The sequence below is a fragment of the Pelobates fuscus genome, chromosome 1 (genome assembly GCF_036172605.1).
Source record: "Pelobates fuscus isolate aPelFus1 chromosome 1, aPelFus1.pri, whole genome shotgun sequence".
Lineage (NCBI taxonomy): Eukaryota > Metazoa > Chordata > Amphibia > Anura > Pelobatidae > Pelobates > Pelobates fuscus.
The window spans coordinates 64,658,948-64,675,395 of record NC_086317.1 but is presented as its reverse complement, the minus strand read 5'-3'; the positions used below and the strand labels follow the sequence as shown (position 1 = coordinate 64,675,395).

At 38.9% G+C, this 16,448-nt stretch overlaps 2 protein-coding genes across 4 annotated transcripts in view; both read left to right on the top strand.

The window, feature by feature from the left end:
* PIR (pirin) overlaps nt 1-1,623 on the top strand; it is a 30,980-nt gene extending 29,357 nt beyond the window's left edge. For all 3 annotated transcript variants that reach the window (XM_063449178.1, XM_063449172.1, XM_063449186.1), the window contains exon 10: nt 393-1,623. In XM_063449178.1, coding sequence (XP_063305248.1) covers nt 393-508 — 116 coding nt within the window. In that variant the 3' untranslated portion in view covers nt 509-1,623. The remainder of the gene's footprint in view (nt 1-392) is intronic.
* VEGFD (vascular endothelial growth factor D) overlaps nt 1-16,448 on the top strand; it is an 88,551-nt gene that overhangs the window by 182 nt on the left and 71,921 nt on the right. Inside the window, exon 2 of the mRNA XM_063449160.1 lies at nt 2,227-3,226. Within this exon, the coding sequence (XP_063305230.1) occupies nt 3,140-3,226 (87 nt within the window). The 5' untranslated portion in view covers nt 2,227-3,139. The remainder of the gene's footprint in view (nt 1-2,226; nt 3,227-16,448) is intronic.

The following is a 16,448-nucleotide window of genomic DNA, read 5'->3' as shown; positions in this document are numbered from 1 at the left end:
TGATATGAAAATAGAAGTGAAATCATAACTAAGAAAATTTTTACAGTCATTTACCCCCCCAAAATTTTCCAATTAATTCAGCCTTGAAGTTGAAATTCACCTTGAATTCTCACTTAAGTGAATAACCCTTATGAAAGGGTTAAAACTAAAAGACCGCTGCACCCAGACCATTTAATTGAGATGAAGTGGCCTTAGGTGCCTTTAGTTAGTGTATTGATACTGCTGTTGGGTAGTTTGAAAAATAAAAACAATGTAATTTTATTAGGGTGGTAATGCATAAATAAATATGCAAAAAACAATAAACAAAAATCAAGGTTTTTTTTAATGTCTTTTTTTTTGTACGCTATATGTATACACTGTGCAAATCATGCTCTTTTTGTTTTATTTCCAAGGTCCATTTGTAATGAACACGAAAGAGGAGATTACAAAAACCATTCAAGATTACAACAAAGCAACAAATGGATTTGAAAAAGCTAAAACATGGAAGTCAAAGATTGGAAACCGATAAAGAATAACCTTTTAGCAGAGTGGTTGGCAGAGATGGCATGTTACTTGTACTGTGTTATTCCTTAACCAGTAACGCACGCTGTGTGATGGCACACTGTGCATTAAAAACCAAAATGCATGGTGTGATAGCCTTCCCAAGATTAGTAGGAGGTGCAGTTCCAGGCACCTACCCCTTTAATTCAATCAATTCAATCCTGTTTTGTTTGTTTTTTTGTACGTTTATTGTTTTGGAGTGACACAGACAGCGTATATAGCAGCTGCTGCCTACATGTGTAACTCCTACAATTCTCATACCCCATGTAGATTAAAGAATTCCAAGCCCTTACCCCAACTTTAAAACAATCATGAAGTATAAACCTACATGACACTAACCTAAATTAGTGGGGAAAGAAATCCCTTCTCTGGATCCTGGAGATATTCTTAAATCACTTAACCTCTAACTTTTGTAAACCATAATTAACCACAGTACATGCAACGCCATTCATTTGCCATACTACATGCTACTCTATTACATGTGTGTCTCTTGCATGCTCTCTCTGTCAGATATATGTATATATATATCTGTATTCACAATGTCAATAGCATTTACTTATGGCCTGAGTATCTACAAGTGCTTGACTGATAGACAGACACGCACATACTATATTATATATATATAGTTAATTTTTATTTGGGTGCTTTTTTTTTCTCCATATATCAATCTGGTTATGTGCAAGTCTTTCAAAAGCTGCTTAGTCTTGAAAAACGTTAATGGAACTTTTGGTTTCTTCATTAATCATGTGCTGTAACCTTTCAAATGTTCACACTTTTTGTGCTTTCATTGCGCTATTATATTTCAGTTTTTTACATAATAAAACTGGTTTTCAAAAAAAAAAAAAAAAAAGTGGGAACATGTGTTATATGTATTATGCCTCTATTACTTTCCACGAGACTATTAAACTTGAACTTGGCCAAGCACAGCTCTCTATATAATAATTTACCATTAATCTACATGTGTGCGACCAGGGTGTTCTCTGGCCTTTGTAACGGTGCTTGTGGGGCTGATGGCACCCCATTGTGCCCTCCTAGCCAGAGCAAACCTAGGACACATTAATAAAAGGACACGAACCTAAACACCCAGCATGTCAGAGGTTAAAAAAAAAAAAAAGGCCAGGAATGCAGTTGAAAAACAAATAAGGAGAGATGCTGAAATATGACTGGATAAGGAAAAGAGTGAGCCAGCACTGGGAAAAAGGAGTATAACAAGTGGAAAATAGGTGGTGGGGCTGACGTGAGACCCTATGAGAACCTACTTGACTTATTTGTGGGGGTGGGGCGAGTCAACTGGCCTTCACTGGTTATTGGGATTGTTTTTTCCCCAGTTTTGTGGTGTGCCTTTTGTTCAGTGACTTGCTGCTAAGAGATAGACAAAGAGGGAGATTTGTTAAAGTGTTCTGATCGATAAAAGTGGTACTAGAATGTAAAAGAGAGAAATCATTGTGACTTTCCAACATTTAGCTTTTTTTTTTTTTTGACCACTTTTTAGAACAAAACTTTTTAATAGCTGTTCTCCAATGTGTGTATTTTGCTCCCCTCGTCTCTCTAAATATTTTAATTAAGAGTGAATTGTTGCCGACTATTACACCGTATGTACGGAAGTGTAACTCCTATCAACCTCAGGCAGCCAGAAAACTTGTATGTCTGTGTGCTGCACCGAGATTCAGGTCTCGCGATTCCCAGTGTCTCAACACATGTGCAATATGTGATATGAAAATATAGGTGCTTATACGCTAACTTGTGATCTGTGGTAAATGTCAAAACAGAATTGTAAAATTAAGACTAAAATAATATTGTGACTGTATCAGTGTTGGATATTTTTAAAACTAAATGGTTATGGCCTACAATTTTTCTGGTTTTTAGTCCAGTTTACTGAATATACCACATCATCTGTGAACTAAAATAACAGAAGCATCATATCATCACATATTTATAAATACACACTTTTACTAATGCATAATGTTCTTCATGGCCTGATGAATCTCTGTACTAATTATATTGGTGTAAAGCGCTTTGTTTCAGGTACCCTTCTTTCGTAGAATGGAAATAAGCAGTACCTTTTCAGTTGATTACTGCAAAGCTATTGGTTGTTGTGATCTGTAAAGGGACCAGAACGGGAGAGGAGCCAGTACTTGTCTGACTTCCCTGCCAAGGTCTGTATCGGATTTAAGACACATGCTTTCTTGAAGGTTGTGAAGAAAGTTTCAATACAGATTTGGATTGCTGCATTTTCCCTGCTAAAAATATATATTTTTTTTTCACTTGCATTATGGATATAGTGCTGTAGCTTTTTGTGACAATTCATTCCGAAAGATTTCTCCTTGAAGAAGAATTCTAGATAATGCTGGTTTATTTAACTCTTTTTGAACACTTTTTCTTTTAAAAGCCAGTGACTTGTATGTGGAGTTCTATCGTTGACCAACTAATTGGAATATCAAGTGTGCTATTTGTGGACACCAATTAGCTTTTCCTGTAATTACTGTGCGGCTTTCTACAAGACTTTTTTTTTTTTTTTTAAATCATCATGTTCATTAAAATAGGCATTTTAAGTTGCACGTTATCCAGCGCCTAATTATTGGACAGATTTGGGGTCAATATGAAAAGATTGTGGATTGCGGCAAATTTATTTGTGTTTGTTTTACATGTTCTTCAAGGATTTGATTATGAAGATGGTAATATGAAGGTAAGAGAACAGAATTCTCCATAATACATATTGTAATCTGACAAGCAGGATAAAGCAAGTTTAAGTTTGAATTTCCAACAGATAACACAGCATCTCAAACCTGTGTGAATATTTTCATTTTTAAAAAGGAAACTGTTAGAATGTATTGTGTAATAATGAAGTAGTGCCGTAAATAATGTAACACGCACTTTATTTGAAGTTCATGTATTTAATGCAAATAGGCTTCCTAGAGTACCGTACTAATTGTTTTATTTCTTCTCTAAACTACTGATCTCTCTGTTTTAGTGCGTGATTACTAGGTCACCATGTGTTTTGCAGGGACAATGCTTTGTACATTCAATTAGTGCAGGGAAAGATTAAGACTGAAATCAATGAATTCATCATAATACTTTTGGGAATTTCTCCAGTGACGGGTTAATTTTTACTCATGTAAAAGCTACTTAGCATGGGAATACTAGTACATCAAGAATAATTTTTATACATTTCATGAAAACCTAGTAATGTGACAAAAAGATCTCTCAGACCTGCTGATCTGTGCAATGTTTCTATGTAGGCAAGGTGAAAATACAGATTCTTTAAATATGGACATGCATGGCTGCAATAGGGTCAATGGTTTCCTCTATACAAATTTGAGACCTTTGTAAAATGTACATAATATAGTTTCTGTAACCATTATCTATTTTAATTAGTTTTTATTTCATGTACTTTTATTTCAAATACTGATTGTTTTATTTCTCATTTCCTCTCGCCCCACCACTTGTTCACTTAATCCTATCCCATCCCATCCCATTTTATCAGATCTTTCTCCTCTTGTCTTGTGCTGTCATTAGTGCATATCTTCAACAGCCTTTTCTTCTGGCATTGTACCTGCTCCCCTTAAACATGCTACTGTCGTACCTGTCCTAAAAAAAAGCCATCTCTTAACACATCTTCCCTTTACATCTATTGTCCCATATCCTTGCTCTCTTTTTCCTCAAACTTCTAGATTGACTTGACCCGTCTGACTTGTTTGCTCAATTTCAACTCTCCCCTCAACCATCTTTCATCTGATTTCCACCTCCTACCCTCTACAGAAACTATTCTTATTAAAGCAACAAATGATCTAATCACCGCTAAATCCAAAGACCATTGCTCTATACACTAATTATTCTTGTCCTCCCTGCTGCCTTTGACACTGTGTTGATCATGTCATCCTCCTTCAAACTCTTCAATCTCTCAGTCTTTGTTACACTGTCCTCTCTGGGTTCTCCTCCTATATCTTTCAACCATTATTCTAATAACCCATCCTCCCATCAACCCATCTCAATTGGAGTCCTGCAAGGCTGTGTTCTTGGTCATCTTTTGTTTTCTCTTTATACTGACTCTTGTGGCAAGCGTATTGATTCCTTTGGATTCCACTACCACTTGTATGCCAATGACACAGAGGTATTTGTCCTCTTCCCGGATATCTCCCCTGCTGTCCTATAACTGTTCACCTGTTCCCTTTCTTCCATCTCTGATTGGAGTGAAGCTCAATCTCTTTTTCTGAAGCTCAATCTTTCTACCTGAGCTTCTTATTTTTCCTTCTCATAATACTAAGTTGATAATAAGTTAATGGCACTCACATCAGCCCGTCCTTGCAAGCTCGCTGTCTTGGTGTTCAGTTCTGGCTTCACCTGTACCCCTCATGTCCAGTCTGTTGCCACATTATGCCAATTCCACCTAAAAATATTCTGCAAGATGCTGCTAAGGAGCTTGTTCTTGCCTACCCCCATCAGACTCTTCCCTAGTCTTCAATAATTTAAGAAGTCCCTCAAGACCCATCTCTTGAGAAATGCTTATGGCCTCCCAGAGTAACGTCTAGTTCACAAACCTGCCCCTTGCGCTCTCTCTCTCTGAGTGCCACACTCCACTCTCACCTTCCAGTTGTGCTACCTATCCACCTTGTAATTTGGTTGCTATACCTCTTGATGCCCTTCCTATTGTGTTTTATACCCCACCTCCTCCAGACTCCAGGCTTTTTTTTTTTTTTTTAGCATTGTCCTCATCAACTTATCGTTCCTGTAACAGTTTGTACTTGTCTCATTTATTGCTTAGTTTCCCCCTTTTATAATATTTTAAAACACTGCAGAATAAGTTGATGCTATATAAAAAAAATAATCGTTGTCTATAGGTAGCTCAAAAAGATTTATATACCATTGCATAGAAACATGCATATACCATGTAACGTTATATTATAAATATTTAAAATCTATAAATGTAATCAAAAGAAACTTGTAAACTCCTTTATCTCCCATCTATCTCAATCTGCCGATCTTCAGGAGTTCAGTAGAATATGGAATACTTGTAATTACTCCCTCCCCCCTGCTGTAAGTGCCTCTAGGGAGTATAGGTTGTGCCATAAAGGCAGTGGGACAGGAGAGATACTGCAAGCATGTAACATCTGGGACAATAAACATTCCAGACTTGTGCATCTGCAGGCATCCCACACATTACCAGACACTGTCTGTACTAATGAAACACACTTGTGGGCTATTAGAACTATTGTACTTTATATGCTAGACAGAAAGGCTTAAATAAGAATTCATGTTGAGCTTCATGTCGCGTGTTATTGCTTCATGTTACAGGGCAGATCATTTTACCATTAAACTTTACAGAAATCCGTAAGGATACAAAAAAGGCAAATTTATTTTGTGTCAAAATACCAAATTATTGTGTCTCCATATTTCATTATTTTTGATATGATACATTGTAGTATGGAAAATGATCATTGCTTGTAAAAATGCATGTTGTTTGGGTTGCTTGCACTTGACTGAGTGAGCGGTGTCCCATCAATGGTACATTTTGATGCAGACTTGTATTTGATGTTAAAAAAAAAAAAGTGTCAGTGTCACTTTTTGAACTTTGGTCTGAAAGAGGTAAAAAAAAATCCACGTATTCAGCACTTTTCAAAAAACAAAACGATAACTCCCACTAGTAATATGACATCAAGTAAACAATCATCAAAAAAAATAGTAATCCACTATGATAATGGATGGCCTGTCGCCATTGGCTGTTAGATTCCAGTTTTGCAAATAATTCACATTAACCACCTAGAACTATCTCTGGGCTGACTACTGACCCAATTATGCTACAGGAGGTGTATTTAGATAAAGCTAACTTGTGCGCTTGTTTGATGATGCTGATGTGGAAGCAATTGCCCTGGGATGACTGTCTAACAAGTTATCCCTTAATGTTAGCATGTATAAGTCCGGTCTGTACTTATTACAGACTGGAATTGTATGCAGTGGGTGCAATGTTCAATAAACCACAACCACAACCTAGTAGTCAACGTAACTAGTAGCCATTAATAAGAATATCCACTGCACACCAAATAGCATAAATAAAATAACACTTTATTAATTGATCCATATACAGTTCTGCTCAAAAGTTTGTTTGCATGAAAATGCAGATATTGTGAAATTTTGGCATTGATTTTGAAAATATGACTGATCATGCAAAAAAAAACATTTTATTGAATGATAGTGATCATATGAAGCCATTTACTATTACATCATTGTTTCGCTCCTTTTTAAATCATTATGATAAATGAAATCACCCAAATGGCCCTGATCAAACATTTACATACCCTGAATGTTTGGCCTTGTTACAGACATACAAGGTGACACACACTCAGGTTAAAATGGCAATTAAAGGGTAATTTCCCAAACCTGTGGCTTTTTACATTGCAATTAGTGTCTGTTTATGAATAGTCAATGAGTTTGTTAGCTCTCATATGGAGGCACTGAGCAGGCTAAATACTGAGCAATGGGAAGCCGAAAAGAACTGTCAAAAGACCTGCGTAACAAGGTAATGGAACTTTTATAAAGATGGAAAACGATCTAAAAAGATATCCAAAGTCTTAAAAATTACAGTCAGTACTGTTTAATCACTTATTAAGAAGTAGAAAATACAGGGATCTCTCGATATCAAGCCAAGGTCAGGTAGACCAAGAAAGATTTCAGCCACAACTGCCAGAAGAATTGTTCAGGATACAAAGAAAAACCCACAGGTAACCTCAGGAGAGATACAAGCAGAAAAAAACGGTGTGGTTGTTGCAAGGTGCACGATACTTGAACAAAAATGATCTGCATGGTTGAGTTGCCAGAAAGAAGCCTTTACTGCGCCATTGCCACAAAAAAAGCCAGGTTACAATATGCCTGACAATACCTTGACATGCCTTCCCGCTTCTGGCACAATTTAATTTGGAGTGACAAGACCAAAATAGAGCTTTATGGTCACAACCAGAAGTGCTATGTTTGGAGATGGGTCAACAAGGCCTATAGTGAAAAGTATACCTTCCCCACTGTGAAGCATTGTGGTGGTTCACTGATGTTTTGAGGGGGTGTGAGCTCTAAAGGCACAGGGAATCTTGTGAAAATTGATGGCAAGATGAATACAGCAAGTTATCAGAAAATACTGGCAGACAATTTGTATTCTTCTGCACGAAGGCTGCGCATGGGACACTCTTGGACTTTCCAGCATGACAATGACCCTAAGCACAAGGCCAATTGTTCCTTTCAGTGGTTACAGCAGAAAAAGGTAACCGTTCTTGAGCGGCCATCACAGTCTCCTGACCTAATATCATCGAACCACTCTGGGGAGATCTCAAACATGCAGTTAATATAAGACGACCACAGACTTTGCATGACCTGAAGGCATTTTGCCAAGACAAATGGGCAGCTATACCACCTGCAAGAATTACGGGCCTCAAAGACAACTATTACAAAAGACTGCACACTGTAATTGATGCTAAAGGGGGCAATACACAGTATTAAGAACTAAGGGCATGCAGACTTTTGAACAGGGGTCATATCATGGTTTTCTTTATTGCCATGTTTTTTTTTAATCTTTATTTTTGTGTTGACATAGAAGTAAACCATCAGTACAGTATACCAGAGCTTGCGCAGAAGCCATATTGAGGCAGGGTGTCTCTTAAGGTATATCAGAGTTTGGGTACATTTTGCTTAACATTCCTGTGATGTTTCAGCGTCTTTTTATGCAGTCAACATTTTGTATTGTTACATATAGTATAAACAATGATCAAACAACAAAGAATAAAGTAACATGTTATATAATTAAAATTTTTGGCTCTATGCGTTTAGAGGTGTATTCGTTTTGCTCTAGCTGCTGTGAGTGGTTAGGTCTCATTATATGGGAGGGCTGTTGCCATGTTTTGTTTTATGATTGTGCCGTTCTGTTATAACCTACAGTTGAATATGAATACCATAAGAAATAAAAGAAATGTGTTTTACCTGCTCACTAATGTTTTCTTTAAAAATTGTATATATATATAGATAGATAGATATACCGATAGGATGTAATCCCCCCAGATTGCAAGCACCCGGTTTAACTATTTTGGAGCCAGTGTGCAAGGATATTGTGGATTTTTTTTTATATACAGTCAGGTCCATAAATATTGGGATATTGACACAATTCTAATCTTTTTGGTTCTATACACCATAACAATGGATTTGAAATGAAATTAACAAGATGTGCTTTAACAGACTTTCAGCTTTAATTTGAGGGTATTTACATCCAAATCAGAGGAACGGTGTAGGAATTACAACAGTTTGTATATGTGCCTCCCACTTTTTAAGGGACCAAAGTAATGGGACAGATTAACAGTCATAAATCAAACTTTCACTTTTCAATACATGGTTGCAAATCCTTTGCAGTCAATTACAGCCTGACGTCTGGAACGCATAGACATCACCAGACACTGGGTTTCATCCCTGGTGATGCTCTGCCAGGCCTCTACTGCAACTGTCTTCAGTTCCTGCTTGTTCTTGGGGCATTTTCCCTTCAGCTTTGTCTTCATCAAGTGAAATGCATGCTCAATCGGATTCAGGTCAGGTGATTGACTTGACCATTGCATAACATTCCACTTCTTTCCCTTAAAAAACTCTTTGGTTGCTTTTGCAGTATGCTTCTGGTCATTGTCCATCTGCACTGTGAAGCGCCGTTCAATGAGTTCTGAAGCATTTGGCTGAATATGAGCAGATAATATTGCCCGAAACACTTCAGAATTCATCCTGCTGCTTTTGTCAGCAGTCACATCATCAATATATACAAGAGAACCAGTTCCATTGGCAGCCATACATGCCCATGCCATGACACTACCACCACCATGCTTCACTGATGAGGTGGTATGCTTTGGATCATGAGCAGTTCCTTTCCTTCTCCATACTCTTCTCTTCCCATCACTCTGGTACAAGTTGATCTTGGTCTCATCTGTCCATAGGATGTTGTTCCAGAACTGCGAAGGCTTCTTTAGATGTTGTTGCAAACTCTAATCTGGCCTTCCTGTTTTTGAGGCTCACCAATGGTTTTCATCTTGTGGTGAACCCTCTGTATTCATTCTGGTGAAGTCTTCTCTTGATTGTTGACTTTGACACACATACACCTACCTCCTGGAGAGTGTTCTTGATCTGGCCAACTGTTGTGAAGGGTGTTTTCTTCACCAGGGAAAGAATTCTTCGGTGCTCCACCACAGTTGTTTTCCATGGTCTTCCGGGTCTTTTGGTGTTGTTGAGTTTACCGGTGCCTTTCTTTTTAAGGATGTTCCAAACAGTTGATTTGGTCACACCTAATGTTTTTGCTATCTCTCTGATAGGTTTGTTTTGTTTTTTTCAGCCTAATGATGGCTTGCTTCACTGATAGTGACAGCTCTTTGGATCTCATATTGAGAGTTGACAGCAACAGATTCCAAATGAAAATAGCACACTTGAAATTAACTCTGGACCCTTTATCTGCTCCTTGTAAATGGGATAATGAGGGAATAACACACACCTGGCCATGGAACAGCTGAGCTGCCAATTGTCCCATTACTTTTGGGAGGCACATATACAAACTGTTGTAATTCCTACACCGTTCACCTGATTTGGATGTAAATACCCTCAAATTAAAGCTGAAAGTCTGCAGTTAAAGCACACCTTGTTAATTTCATTTCAAATCCATTGTGGTGGTGTATAGAACCAAAAAGATTAGAATTGTGTCGATGTCCCAATATTTATGGACCTGCCAATTCTCCAAGGGTATGCAAACTTTTAAACAGAACTGTATACAAAAAAATTACAATATGATCAAATGCAAAAAAATAAGCAATATCCTTATGCAGAATTCATTCAATCTGAAAACATATATAATGTAGGTATATATATATAATACATATACATACAGGTATAGAATAGCAAACAAAAATTAACATCAGAAGTTGCAAATTAAATGTTACTATAGATAGTCTGTATCAATAGTGTTACATCAAACAACAGTAGTGTGGGACTGGAGCCAGGATACCAGAGTACTCAACGTTTTAACCATTAGTGCCTTAGTTAGCTCTGTTTCCACACTACTGTTGTTTGAGGTAACACTATTTATACAGACTATCTATTTTAGCATTTCATTCTGCTTGGGTCCTGGAATCGATGTGCATGTTACTCTGACATGCACCACCTATCTAGAGTTTGTTACAGACCCCACTTACAGCCCTTCATGACAATGGAGTTCTCTGATAGTGGCTTCATTCAACCAGATAATGCACCCTGCCACACTGCTATCATTGTTCAGGAATGGTTTGAGTAAAATGACAAGGAGTTTAAGGTGTTGCTTTGGCCTCCAAATTTCCCAGATCTCAATCTTATTGAGAATTTATGAGATGTGCTGGAATAACAAATCCAATCCATGGAGTCTCTACCTCGCAACTTGTAGAACTTAAAGAATCTGCTACTAATGCCATGGTGTCACATACCAGTCCATGCCTATACACATCAGAGCTGTTTTGCCAACACAAGGGGAACCTACACAATATTGGGCAGGAGATTTTTTTTTTTTGTCAATCTTTATTTTTGCAGTGCTTTGAGGTACAAACATGCTTGTGTTGCCACGACAGCAGGCACAAGCTCACGAGAAAATACAAGGAAAACAGTGTCGTGGCATGCAATACAGCACAATTTGTAAGTAGTAAATACAGGAATGCATGAAAATGGTCAGGCTTGGCAAACATGTCTATGCTCAGGGATAAAACTAAAACTTGAGGCAAGCATGAATTCCAAGACATGTGAAGTGTTAGGTCAATAATGAGTCATTGAACATGCAAGGCATGGCTACATAACATAAATCCACTGGATCTAGGCTTAGCTTTAAGGGGCTGCACTGTTTAGTGGGATTATTAATAATTCAGCCTGTTGAAGGTGCAAGCAAGGTGACGTCCACCATTAACAGAAAATGAAGAGGGGTCGGACTGTGGCCCGCGCTGATACTGTAAGACATATGTATAGGGGATAGCTGACACACAGTCATTAATGCCTAAATAATGTGAAGGCTGGTTAAGTTTGATTCTATTATGGTCAGCAGAGTACGAAATAAAAATAATCATGCTTATCGGAGACTAGCTCGCAGCAAAGTTATCTCGGAATATTCAATATTGCTGAAAAGCTCAGTGAGGAGAACAGAACTCCCTATCTAGTCATAATATTGACAGTGGAGTCTCTGTTCAACCGATACCACTGGGAGGTCTCCCGAACTCGTTAAATTTCCATGCTTTGAGTCCTTTGTTGACTGCTTCGCTGGCCCTGGGCCTTCGCAAAACAGCCCATGTGCTGTTTCCACTGCTCCGGCCACACACTGCACCGCAAGTGATATCTCGGGGTGTTGTGGTGTGTGGTGGCACCGTCCGAGTAGGTTGGGTAGGCATCTGGATGTTCCCCTCCGGGCCCTCGGCCCAGGAAGGCAGCTGCGGGCTTTGGACTGAATAAGACGTGGCTTCTTCCTCGATGGCATCTTGCTCTTGAGCGGTGTCAGCGGTTTCCGTCTGTTGCCTACCACGAGGTGTTGCTGGTCGGGAGGTGAGTTCCTCTGCTTTACCGGTCTCTACTTTTTCCTGCAGCTTTTAATCTGTTCTGCTTAGGTGCTTCTGCCAAAATCTGTTGAACAGGCCATCCAGGCACTTTTTGAGTGTTTTGTGCAGCCCGCTTGCCTCTGCAGTAAGGTCAGCAGCCGCCATCTTGGTCTCGGTAGCACGACTGTGTTTTTGCAGCTAGGGCTGACAAATGTGAAAGTCCAAACATTGCTGTTACTTGCCGGGGTGATCCCCACCAGCTGGAGGGGGAACGGGTTTCTCGCTTTGTCAGCTTTTGCCAGCAGGATGGGCAGCCGGGAGATTCTCCCGTTTCTCCTGTGCTCGCCTCTGACTGGAGGCTGTGGTTTCACCGCCAGGAGTAGCTTGTCAGTCCTCAAAAGCCTCCCAGTAGGGGTGCTAGGGTAATGCCGGCTCTCCCTCGTAGTTTAGTGGTGTTTGAGGCTGTGAGAAGTGTCGGGATTTATTTTGAGGGAGTCTAGCACGGAGCACTTGTTACATGTGGCCATGCAGCTCTGCAGTCAGGCCCCATCCCTTAGGCAGGAGATTTTAAAGTTGTGGCTGGTCATTGTAGTTGAACCGTCTTCTGACCTGGCTAATCCTTGGTCATTCTGTCCTCTGCTGTCTTTGGCCTGTTTTCTTATCTTACCGCATTAAATGTGTTTGGACTGGTAATATGCTGCTATCATTTCTGTTCTTTGCCTCTGTTAGCCTTGAAGTTCTGTGCTCTAGAGCACTATCCTGACAATCTCTCATGTCTCCAAGGTTAATGGGTATGCAGCTGAACCCCTCAGTACCTTTAAAGGGTTACTCCAAGCACCATGACAGCTTGGAGTCTGTATGTCTAGTGTTTTACTATGAAATGCTCCACTCATGGAAATTAACCCATCTACAGCCAGAGGTGTAACTCCACTTCTGACAGCATCATAGGGGCATCATTAGTCAGCAGGGAATTCTGTGCAAAATTGGCATCTAAGACCAGCACACACAGCATGCTGGTGCCCGACAAGCAACGGTGGAATATAGTGCTGAAAAAGTGGTCTGGGCACACCTGGAGGTTTCTTTGATAGGCAGATCTGTATTTGGAGTGTCAAATAAAATATTTTATATTCTTTGTCAAGTCTTCTTAGACCAAATAAAGATTGTCTAATAAATAAACCTCCCAGGGTGCGCAGACCATTTTTTCACTACTATATTCTGAATGGGACATTGGTCCTCCCTGTTTGGAGCCTCCTGCTGCAAATATTCCCCGGACAATTGATGTGTGCAATATTCTCTTAATCTTTACAAAAGGCCAATGGTGGAAAGGCTTGATGATGATGATGATGATGAGGGTGGGGGGATGGAAGGGAGCAGCACAATGTCTTGGCCCGGCCCTGACTGTAAGGATAACTTGGCCATGTTGCTGGAAAAGGGTTACGTTTTAAGTATATTATTTATTAAAACTTTTTTGGGGGGGGACCACAGCAAGGAGAGTTACTCTGACCAAAAACTGTTTTCTCAAAATACTGTTTGTTTTTATTTATAAGTAGAGTAACCAATTAATAAACAGAGCAGTTAAGATGTTGACCTTTTTTAAGTGCAGCCCTATAAAGATTTTTGACATTTCAACTTCCTGTTATAAGTTTGGTATGTTTAAAGTGAAACTTTATATACGATGATTCTATATTAGCTCTTTATGGCATTGCTCTATATATGCAGATGCTATATTCTTATCTTTTTCTCATCATTCTCAATCAGCTCATGTGGCAATACCAAAGATAAGTACCGTATATACTCGAGTATAAGTCGAGTTTTTCGGCACATTTTTTATGCTGAAAAACCCCAACTCGACTTATACTCGAGTCAATGTCTGTATTATGGAAACTTACATTGCCATAATACAGACAAGGGGCTGTTGGGGGCTGGCAGGAAGCGTTTACTTACCTTTCCTGCAGCTCCTGTCAGCTCCCTTCTCCTCCGCACCGGTCCGTGCAGCTCCCCTGTCAGCTCCCACCTCCCAGCGGCAGCGAGACTTACAGTGGGAGCTGACAGGGGAGCTGACAGGAGCTGCAGGAAAGGTAAGTAAACGCTTCCTGCCAGCCCCCTCCTACACAGCCCATCCACTGGACCACCAGGGAATGAGAGCCCCCTCCCTGGCCAGCTAACAAGCAGGGAGGGGGACGAATAAAAATAAATCAAAATGTAAATAATAAAATAAAATATTAATAATATTTAAAAATAATAATAATTAAAAAAATATATTACTAATATAACAAAAAATAAGAATATTAAAATAAGAATAATTAAAAAATAATAATAAAAATGCCCACCCCCCACCAAGGCTCTGCATCACCTACACAAACACACACTGCATCACACACACACACTGCACTCATACACACACTGCACTTATACACACACTGCACTCATACACACTGCATCCATACACACACACTGCATGCATACACACTGCATTCATACACACACACTGCATTCATACACACACACTGCATTCATACACACACACTGCATTCATACATACTGCATTTATACACACACTGCACTCATACACACACTGCATTCATACACACTGCACGCATACACACACAGCATTCATACACACACACTGCATTCATACACACACACTGCACTCATACACACTGCACTCAGACACACACTGCACTCATACACACACTGCATTTATACATACACACTGCACTCATACACACACACTGCATTCATACACACACTGCACTCATACACACACACTGCATTCATACACACACACACTGCATTTATACACACACACTGCACTCATACACACACTGCACTCATACACACACTGCATTCATACACACACACACACACACACACACACACACACACACACACACACACACACACACTGCATTCATTATATACACACACTGTAAATAAATATTCAATTAATATATTTTTGGGGGGATATAATTTTATGTAGAAATGTACCAGTAGCTGCTGCATTTCCCACCCTAGTCTTATAATCGAGTCAATATGTTTTCCCAGTTTTTTGGGGTAAAATTAGGGGTCTCGACTTATATTCGGGTCAACTTATACTCGAGTATATACGGTGTGTTTATTTGATCCCTCAATCCTGGGATACAACACACAAGCCATGTATTGTAACACATGTGTGTAGACCTGCTCCAACAAATTATTATAAATGCAGACGATTGGCAAAATGTTTAAGCTCATTTTTTTTTAGTGACACAGACGACTGAAAGAAGAGAAATACAATAGGTGGATATTGGATACTTTATAAGATTTTACTGCAGAATGCAGCTTCACATGAAAATGTTTTACTGACTGGCAAGAAAAACCCAAAATATGTCCTTGTAACACCAAACTAATCTGACCAAATATGTACATAACATTGCACTTATCACTCTGTTTATACAATACTTTTTACAAGTAACCTTAAAATAACTTAGCATGTCTAACTTGAGATAGTGGGACTCAAACTGTCTCAGCTGTTCTCGGGGAGCATCTTCTCGTTTTGTCTTTTTAGAGAATTGCAACTGTTAAAATAGAAAGAACGGAGGCAAAAGCGTATAAAGGCATTTACAGGTAATATCTGGAACTCATCACGTTTACTGATCCAATACTTTTTAATACAATAACACAGACAAATTATCATTTTGGATGGGTAAGAACACGATTATATTTTACCAGTGTTGGATTCCAGACTTCCATCTGATATAATCCACTTATATACGTACAAGATATGGAGACAATCTATATTATGCCCTTATGAAAATATCAACAGATAATGTAAGCAATGCGTGAACATATAATAATTGTGTTACCCTGACAGGACATCATGGCATTGGTGTTATGTGCTAACTTTAGACAGGACTTGATCTTTTCATCCAAACTTAGCAGCCTTGAGTAGTTCTCTGTTCTGACTGGTTGTCTGAAATGACGAGAGGCAATAGATTGGGACTAGAATAGACTAAAGTATAAGCAGTCCAGTAAATCTTAACATCAAGCATTTTTCTCTCTTCACCAACTATTCCTTCTGGGTAAATTAACCTCTGATTCATGTGTAAGAAACACATTTTCTGCACCTAGCTAAATTTTCAGTGTAATCTCGAAGGCCAGACCTGCCATCCACAGGTGAAAATATATATTTTTTTAAGTATCTTGCCGTCATACATTTAATTTAATAAAAAAAAATACTGAGAATCATAACACAAACCTTAACATTTGTTACATCCAGCTAACCCCTTCCTTACCATTATTAATAGAGAAACCTTTACATTTGATCGGACTGGTTAGACACAATATATATCAGTTCTTTAAAAGATGGACACATTATACCTTTGA